At 40.2% G+C, this 10,000-nt stretch overlaps 1 protein-coding gene across 1 annotated transcript in view; it reads left to right on the forward strand.

Annotated features, from left to right (window-relative positions):
- The first annotated feature begins 1,725 nt into the window (after positions 1-1,725).
- LOC137997961 (DNA ligase 3-like) overlaps positions 1,726-10,000 on the forward strand; it is a 28,486-nt gene continuing 20,211 nt past the window's right edge. Inside the window, exons 1-8 of the mRNA XM_068844305.1 lie at positions 1,726-2,214; positions 4,020-4,316; positions 4,961-5,067; positions 5,795-5,839; positions 6,189-6,275; positions 6,417-6,496; positions 6,587-6,664; positions 7,117-7,288. Coding sequence (XP_068700406.1) covers positions 1,833-2,214; positions 4,020-4,316; positions 4,961-5,067; positions 5,795-5,839; positions 6,189-6,275; positions 6,417-6,496; positions 6,587-6,664; positions 7,117-7,288 — 1,248 coding nt within the window. The 5' untranslated portion in view covers positions 1,726-1,832. The remainder of the gene's footprint in view (positions 2,215-4,019; positions 4,317-4,960; positions 5,068-5,794; positions 5,840-6,188; positions 6,276-6,416; positions 6,497-6,586; positions 6,665-7,116; positions 7,289-10,000) is intronic.

Raw genomic sequence — 10,000 nt, forward strand, 5'->3', positions numbered from 1 at the left:
TTCGATCACCCTTACCAACATTCATCCTAAGGTAACCACCTTTACGCTTATCTTAAACTGTTGGAGCTTCCGCAAATTTAAACTAACACTGTGTTAATATCTTAAGTGGCATTTCAATTAGTTTATTTATTGGCACCTTTGGAATCAGATTTTTTGGCCTTAATTGAGTTTTACACATGTGGTTTTACACATTTTTCTGGAATGGTAAAGGTACCCCTCAAAAGAAAACAAAAAGTTATGATAAATGATTATTCTGTTAACGGCGGCCTAAAAATGATCGATTTTGTTTTCTTTCAATAAATCCCTAAGTCAACCTGGATAGAGCGGTTTTCAATTGAGTGTCGAAAGTAATTAGATAATAGGGAGTTTAAGATCTACGACACGACGGCAGCGAAAACGTCACCAATTATGCATATTTAATGAGCAAAAACAATAGCTTTGCACGCTCTGCGCGTGCATTTTTCCTTTTTCTACATTTCTTTTACGTTTTCTGCAAATCTACGACGTGAAATTACCAATTCTAAAGTTTTTCAGAGAACGTGAACACAAGGCAGTGAATTTGAATTTTCTGTCGTAGCTTCAACACCGCACCTCCTAATTCAGTTCCTGGAAAGTTACACTAGTTTTTAGAAGTTAGATAAGCCAACATAATGACGAAAAATATTAATTAACCTGAAGTTGGAATTTTAAATGACGTTTTCGTTACCGTCGCGTCGCAGATCTTAAACTCCCTAATCATTGGTTTATGATTACTTCACTCAGTGATTTTTTCGCGCCATTTTTTCAACTAATCAGAAGTAAAACCAAAACCAATCGTAGCTCGCGCGTGCACATTTTCACGCGCTTTGTGTCGGTTACGTGTAATTACTTCGGGTTAGATCACCGCTGCTGGGGCCCGTTTTTCGAAAGTCCCGAGACCTTTTCGGGCCCGAAAAGCCATCTGTGAAATTGCCAACCGCTCGTTTTGGAAAGCCGATCTTTTAACATGTTTTTAAGGTAACAAAAAGAAAAATAACTGTGCAGTGTGACGAATTAAATCTTCTCCGTTCTTGAGATACAAAGGGAATTGTGACAACCGAAAATGGCCCGTCAAGTTTCGGGACTTTCGAGAAACGGGCCCCCGGTCCGAGACGAAGTCGAGGTCTGATAAACACGCAAAAAAAGAACGAGGCCATTATCCAGCCATTTTGACCGAACGATCTTGGTCAATAAATGATTTATTATATGGGATAAAACACCAAAAAAATGATCTTTGATCTTGCGGGATCAAGCGAGAAATCCCGAGCGGGCAGTATAGCCCAATCTTGCAAGCCCGGGTAGCCAATCACCGCGCGGGATTTGGTTCATCTTGCCCGCTCACGCTCATTAAAAGGCACTGTATTGTTTTATTTTCTCTGAGTTTAATATGGTCTCTTTTAGGGGCCAAAAAACGCCTGGGCCACGCACAGATTGGTCTCCTTTAGGGGTTTCATTTAAAATTTCCGAGGAGGTAACGAGGTATAAAGATGTGGGTAAACGAGTGATGAGGTGGCCAGCTTACGGTAGATGAGGGTAAGGGGCGTTCTCGTAGGCAAACTTGGTAGACGGATGGTCTAAAAGGATTCATGCTCAAAGTTGTTTTGCGTGGGACGTCTTATGGGCCTATTAACCATTTTTTGATGAAAGACGTATGAAGCAGCAATAGAATGGTCAGCGGCTTTCTCATTTACACCCAGAATGCATTTCGAGGGGTTAAATACAAAATGGCGGAACACTTTGTGATTTACTTGCGTGTGGTGGAAATTTGCTAACAATGCGAAATAAATACTCTGTCACACGCACCCCTGACTGAGATGAGAAGATTTAGCTTCCACCTCGTCAAGAGCAGTTCAGTCTTTATACTTCGTCGACGAGTGTTTTCATATTACAGTTTGTGTATCATGGCAGACAGCGAAGCGAAACCTTTCTTGGTGGAGTATGCTTCACAGGGACGAGCGAAATGCAAGACTTGCAAGCAACAGATAGAGAAGAGCTCCACGCGAATAGGAAAATTGGTTTCGAATCCATTTAGCGAGGACGGAGGAATGATGAAGCACTGGTATCATGTACCTTGCATTTTCGACTCTCTGTCAAGGGCACGAGCGACAACCAAGAAGATCGACTGCACCGATGATTTAGATGGCTTTAGTGACCTCAAGAACGATGATCAACTAAAAATTAAGAGCCTCATAAAAGGTTAGGAACGTTTCTATATAAATGATTAATTTGAAAAACCGAGGTATGGTAAGGCCTAATTAATTATAAAGGCCTTTGGCAGGGTAGCGTCTTTACACTACTTCATGGTTGAATAACACACAGGCGCCCCAAGCTCAGTGTTAGCATGGCCGACAAAAATATAAGGATTTGTTTGGGAATCCTGATAAAAAGCTTAAGAAGATTATTATATGAAAAAAATCTGAATTAAAAAGCCTAAACTTATTGCCACTGTGCAGGGATTTCATTAGAAGCCGGCAACCGGCGAACTCTGGCGGCTACTCCCCACTAAGGAGCCGGCTACTTTGGAAAACATTCAATGTATCGTGAAGGCAATCATCAATTAAAGTGGTTTTTGGTGATATTTTGTCCCCTCTTTGCTTGTTGGGTGATTTTAAACGAGTTCTATTATAATTTACTCAACACGCGTACGGAAAAACAACGCGATCGATTCTGCTGTCCGCCATGTTGAATGGACAGAAGAGAAAGACTGGTGAAAAATCTGCCTGGATTACGGCTGGACTGTCTTTGTTTTCCACATAGAAGAAATAATGTTCTTTTCAGGAAGTGAGACTTGTTATAATTACTCTGAGGAAAGGCAATTTTTGTCAATGTCAATAAGTCAAACTCATTTTGCTTCCGGGGGCTTCGCCCCCTCGACCCCCAACGGGGCTCTGCCCCTGTACCCCGCTGGGGACCTGGGCGGCCCCTACACCCCCCGCCTATGCGGGGCCTACGGCCCCTAGTGCCGTCTACTTTCACAATTTCTTCACCTACTTCAAATCTTATTGACAACCCTGCTGTGGATAGCTTCCTTCCTGTGTGGTTATTTTCCAGATCCGACACCTTCGCGAAGCTGTTTTGTTGCATTATTCACTGCCTGACGAACTTGCTCGCAGGACTGCTATTGCGTTGATGGTGCCCAGGTTGAGTTGAAAGTTCAAGATTTGTCAATTGATTCTGATGTGGAATTGTGACCGTGGGAACATTTTATCCAGGAATATTTGACTCAAATTGGTGGCTCCTGAGAATTTAGGCTCCAGCCTTGGGATTTTACAGGTGTATTACCATATAACGGTTGACAACCCAGAAATTGAAAAATGACTCAAATCGATAAAGGGAAGGAAGCTACAGTTTGTATCCACAATGGCAATAAGTTTAGGCACCGGTGGCTCAGTTGGTTGAGCACCGGGCTGTCACGCTGGAGGTCGTGAGTTCAACTCTGGCCGGACCAACACTCAGGGTCTTTAAATGACTGAGGAGAAAATGCTGCCTTTGTAATTACATCTGCAGATGGTTAGACTCTCTAGTCTTCTCGGATAAGGATGATAAACCGTAGGCCCCGTCTGACAACCCTTCAATGTTCATAATCCTGTGGGACGTAAAAGAACCCACACATTTGTCGTAAAGAGTAGGGCATGTAGTTCCCGGTGTTGTGGTCTGTCTTCTGTGCTATATCATGGTTGGGAGGGTAAAAGGGCGCACTTAATTTGGAGCTTCGCTCTATTGTGCGACCCCCACCGCAGCCCTGTTTCTCTGTTGTGGTGAAAGTGATTAAATTAATTAAATTAATTAAATTGAAATTAAATTGAGATTTTTTTCATATAATTATCTTTTTAAGCTTTCTATCAGGATTCCCATACAATTCCTTATATTTTTGTTGGCCATGCTCACATTGAGCTTGGGTCGCCTGTGAATAACGATAATACAGCGTGCCGGGATAAGTGAAGTGACAATCTGAACTACGGTAATTAATTTAGGGTAATTTTTTTGATTATTACTTTCAGAATTAGCATCCAAACATTCTCCATCACCTAAGAAGAAAGCAGTACAATCCACCCTCGGATTTGGAAAAACAAAACCTTCTACTTCGTCAACACCTCGGTTGGAATTCAAACAAGCAGCAGCATCCGGTGAGGGTGGCAGTGGCTCTTCGGGGGCCAAGATTGCGAGCTGTGATGACAGTACCCAGGATAATTCATTTAGGGATTTCAGAAAAATTTGTCTTAAACTTGCCCAAGAACCAAGCTACAATGCAAAGACCAAGATTATGGCTGACTTCTTTTCCAAGGGGTCCTCTGGAGGTAGGCCAAGATGAAAGATGCACATGATGACCACCTGCATGGTTACTCTTTCAAATTTCTGAGACAATGCTAGAGAGATCCTTGGTTTTGTGACTTCCTTGTTCAAAACCAGACAGAGGTTTTTACTCTCTGCGCTAAGGAGACAGATGTGTGTCGTAGGTTTGATGCCAGTCATTCTTGATTAATTAAGGTGAACAATGCAATTTTATAAAATGCAGAATGCATAGCTGGTCACTGTGAATGGAACCTGGAGGTCCTTGATGTATTCTCTAAGCAACTTAAAGGAGAAGTTCACTCCTTTTGTATTGATTAATAGAAAGTTCATGGGGAGATCAGCTTTTAACCAAAATTTCAATCTTGAAATAGCTTTCAAACCTTGTGAAATCCTTGTTAAAAATACACATGTGCAGGCTGCCATCTTGGATTATACGTGATGTCAGTGAGCTCAGCTAATCCCTCTTTTCTCAAGGACTTCACAAGGTTATAAAGCTATTTCAAGATTGAAATTATTGGTTAAAAGCTGTTCTCCTCATGAACTTTCTATTAACGGATTAAAAAATGATTGCCATTTTGGAGTGAACTTCTCCTTTAAAACAAAACAGAGTGTTTTTCAATTTAAAACAGTCTGTTTTTTTTTGTCTCAGATGGCTTTACAGGGGATTTACTACTGTGGGTGAAGATGTTACTTCCAGGAGTAAACAAGAGGGTGTATAACTTGCAAAGCAAACAGCTAATTAAACTTTTCAGCCAGGTACATGTAATAAAATCAATATACATGTAAACTTTAAAATACATGTATTGCCACATTTAAGACGTCAGTGATAAATACAGTGTACATTGTATCAAGCTTAAAACTGATGACTCTCTATCTACCAAGATTTGCCGGACCTGTCCATGGAGGAAACCTAAATTTATAAGTTTTGCAGCTACATATAAACATACGCGTATGCAATCAGAGCCATGCATTTTGTTTGTTGTCATAATTTTTATCACAGTACAGCTACAGCTACAGCTACAGCTGTACATCATAAGTTGTTGGAGAGTCTAAAATTAAGTTTTGTTAAATGGCTAGAAATTCTACTTGGGCCCCTCATGCCCTCAGCCCTTCAACAATGCAGTACCAATATATTAACGACTTGAAAAATGAACTGACGGTGGTACCGGTAACATCCATTCATCTATATGGGAAACCTCAATAACCGTAGCTCCTTTATACATTAAAATTGATCCATAAATTTTACCCAGAAGTGACAAGATGGGCACCAAAAAAGTAGACAATATTAGAAAGATGTCAAGGGACTCAATTTTATTGTAGAACCAGTCACATGTTATTGCTCAAATTCTTTTTTGTTTGCCGGGAATTTGAAAGTGATGTGGCAAAATATCTTAACAAAGATCTCTTCTGATGGTTAGGAATGTAGGCCTTCTGCTTCAACTATAACAAATATTAAGCAAACATGGCTTCTTTTTGTCTGCAGATATTTGGTTGCAGTGCTGATGATATGTTGACAGACTTAGAAAAGGTTTGCTCATAATGTTATTAGTCACAGATATGACATACACTGTACATGTACATCTATCACAGTACAGTAGGTACCTCTCGAAGATAAGCGAACAAAGCAGAAGCAAAATTACTGTCTGCAAACACACATACATGTAAGATTGCGTATTGTATACACGTTTGTCCCTTTGTTATTCATAACCATAATTTTGCTTTTCCTTTTATTGTTTATCTATTTTCCTGTATACATGTTACTGTAGGTATTTTAGTCAACCATTGTCACTGGTGAAACCCATATTCATATCACAATTTATTATGCTAAAAGTGATAATGTTGAAATATTAACTGTTGAATTTCTTCCCCTCTGAAAGGGTGATGTTTCAGAGACAGTTCATACATTTTTTGAAAGCAGTACTGTGGTAAAGCCTCTTAAAAAGAGCTTGGTTTCCCTTCAAGAAGTAAGTACTTGTAAACAGGATCAAACATTTGAACCTTGTCATTAAAAATGTAATAAAGAACTTTGAGGCAATAGAGAGGTGGTTCTCTGGCTGCTGATGAGATGACACAGTTTTACTGATGAGTGCATCTTGATGTTGTAGGTTGATGGATTTCTTGATAAGCTGAAAAACTTTACCAAAGAAGATGATCAGCAGAGGGAACTGACAAAGATGGCAAGAAGGTACGTACTGTAGAAGTATCCCATTCAACTGAGAAAAAAATGTGTGAACAGTGATACTTATTATAATAATTTTGCTTATTCTTTTTGTAGATGCTCAGCAAATGATCTTAAGTACATCATTCGACTGATCAAACATGACTTGCGGATGAACACAGGAGCCAAACATGTGTAAGAGACCGGCTGTTGCTGTTACCAGTAAAGTTAATTAAACTAAAAAATGTGATATATCTTTATTGTGGAATTAAACGGAAATCAAACTAGGATTGAAAAAGCAAGAAGCATTTCAAATATACCCAGCAGCATTAAGAAAGCAAATTTGAGGGAGGCAACATTATTTAATAGAAACTTGTTTTGGCTGTTTACAAAGCCTGAATAAGTTGAATTTGGGGCCAGACATGATAAATCAACTTCCTGGTCAGAGCAAGATTTGAACTTCAATGCTCAACGCCAGCATAGAAATCCAGTTCTGTGACCATTTTAGGTCCAACTTTCAGTAGCTTATCTACAAGAAGTGGTTCCTCTACCGGAATCACAATCAAATTTCAAGTCTGTAGCAACTACCTTTTCAACATTTTTTGCAAGTACAGTACATGTACCTTAATTGTAAATGTATCTTTTAGTTTAGATGCTCTAGATCCTGATGCATATGCAGCGTTTCAAGCCTCTAATAACCTTGCAGATGTTGTTCAACGATGCCAGGAAAAGAAAGAAACCAAAGCTGGTGCTCTACCTGGGATGAGAAAGAAACTGAGCATCAGAGCCTCTCTGATGACACCCGTGAAACCAATGCTGGTAAGGAAATTTCTAGCTTCTAAAGAAACTGTGGTGTTGCATGGGTGGGAGAGTGAAACAACATAAATTAGGTTTTATCAAACAAGTTGATAAAGGTTGAATTACCACTGTGAAAGATTTGGAAAGCTAACATTTTGAGCGTTAGCCGTTCGTCAGAGCGAATAGACGAAAAGTGGGTATTCTTGGTTTTTTGGCATCTCTGCGACCTTGTTCATTCCTCGCAACCAAAACCCGCCGAAACCCACAATGCCAAAAAACCAATAGCCACAATTCTTCTATGCGCTCTGAAGAAGGGCTAATGCTCGAAATGTCAGCTTTCCAAATCTTTCATGGTGGTAATTCAACCTACATGTATATCGACTCATTTGATAAAACCAAATTTATCAAGGAGGCAGTGCGGCCCAGTGGTTAGGGCACTTGCCTTGAGATCCGGAAATCCCGGGTTCAAGACACATTCTGACCACTCGTTGAATTTGATCTTGGTAGTCCATGGTTCAACTTCTCAGCTGCACTTGTAAATAGCCAACTGGTTTGCCTCCGGCCAGTTACATGTAGGATTCTTAACAGTTGCATTTGTTGTTATTCTGTTCCATCATTTCGTTGTGTTTCATTGGCCCTGAAAAGCCCCTGTGGGGAGCGATCGATTAAGTATGAATTGTATTGTATTGCATTGTAAATTTTCAATATTCTGAGAAGTCTGAGTTGTGTTGACTTTATTCTTGATCAATATTATTTGTTTCTTTTATGCTACTACTGTGGTGTTGTCAATGCTGGTAGTACATTCTACATGTACATTTCTTTAACCCTAGTGAATATTGAACAAGGATCTTAATTCATGAGCTCAGGATCTCAAAAGGTTTCCTAAAAATCACTGATGAGAATTTTTAAGGACCGTGGGAAGTTAAAGGTCTTTAGGCGTGATTATTCATGTGCAAAGATGTTAAACATCTTAAAATCTTTAAAGTTCCTCAAGGACAATAAAGGATCCATTTTGAGCTTGTAATCTGAGATACTTCTACATCTTATAGTTTAATAAAGAAGGTCCATAGAAGTACTGTATTTCCATGTTGGCAACTGAATAATTATCTTTCATAGCTTAAAACAAATGGTACTCCAAAAAATTGACTTAATGTTTCTCCTTGGGTAAAATGTTTCTCACATCCAATAGGCAGGTAAGCAAAATTAAAGAATTATTATTATTTCATAATAATTATTATTATTGCATTGTTACGAAAAATAGCATTGCGTGACTAGCGTTACTGTCTAGAAGCTTCGCGAGAGTTCGTAGTTTGTTTCTAAATCCGTGTGTTTTGTAATCTGTGATTACTATTTTAGAAAGTTCTAGAAGTTTCTTGTCAGAGTATATAAGTAGACGAGTCCAAGCAGAGTGTTTTTCTAACTAGTTTTTCACAAGCGAAGAGAGTTGGCGTTGGCCGTGTTTATTCAAGTGTGACAGAAGCTGTGTTTACTCAAGTTGGCGGAGGCCGTGTAAGTTTGTCGAGTACGAGTTATTCAGAGTTTTACTTCGTGGAAACTACGTTCATTTTTGGAATAAATCTTCTTGTTGTTGTTCCGACAACCCTGCGTTCAGTTTAGTTTGCAAGCTACCTTTCCTCAAAACATTCAAACTCGTAACATTGGGGGCCTGTCCCGGAGAGGAATTCATTTGTTTGCCGACTACAGAAACCAGGAAAGGATCACAACTTGGAAGGAAGTAGCTGCGCTGTGGAAAAAAGTTGTAGCGAGTGAAAGAGCCGTGGAACTTTAGTGCTGTGAAAATGGAGAAATTTATTCAGCTTGGCGAAAAGTTTGGTCTGGAAGGAGAAAAGCTGCTTGAATTTGTGTGTGAACAAGAAGAAAAAGAAGAGAAACGTCGAGAGGAAGAACGTGAAGAGAAACGTAGGCAGCTTCAAGAAGAAGAAGACAGAGAAGAGAGACGCAGACGACAGGATGAAGAAAGGGATGCGAGACGTCAGGAAAGAGAAATTAGGAAGTTACAACAGGAAGCTGACCTCATGAGACAGAAGGAAGCTGCTGAGGTTGCCAAGAGAGAACATGAGTTAGAACTTGCTAGAATAGCAGCAATGAATGGTGATGGTCGTACTGCAGAAAGAGGTGACAGAGAGGATCGGGCTAAAGCACCTAAACTTCCCTCGTTCGTTGATGGCAAAGACGATTTGGACGCGTATTTGCAGAGGTTTGAGAGATTTGCCGAGACAGCTAAGTGGAAAAGAGATGGATGGGCATCGAAGCTCAGTGCTCTGTTGTCTGGACGGGCACTAGAAGTGTATTCACGTCTATCGGAGGACGCAGCTAAGGATTATGACAAGGTAAAGATTGCGTTAATGAAGAGATATGACCTTACCGAAGACGGCTATCGTCGAAAATTTAGAGCATCCAAACCAGAAGTTGACGAAAGTCCGGAGCAGTTTATTGTGCGACTGGACAGATACCTGTCACGGTGGCTAGAGCTTTCGAATACTGCGCGAAGCTTTGATGGTCTTAAGGACTTGATCGTGAAAGAACAATTTATTGACTCTTGCCCTAAGGATTTGGCAATTCACCTGCGAGAAAGGGCACCTGAGACCCTAGCAAAGATTGCGAAGATCGCTGACCAGTACTTGGAGGCTCATGGTAAACATTTGTTCAGCTCAGCGGGCAGAAAGCCAACAGTGCAGCCTGAGAGGGAAGAGGCCAAGAACATGCAGATTA

This window comes from Montipora foliosa, chromosome 3 (genome assembly GCF_036669935.1).
Source record: "Montipora foliosa isolate CH-2021 chromosome 3, ASM3666993v2, whole genome shotgun sequence".
NCBI classification, from domain to species: domain Eukaryota; kingdom Metazoa; phylum Cnidaria; class Anthozoa; order Scleractinia; family Acroporidae; genus Montipora; species Montipora foliosa.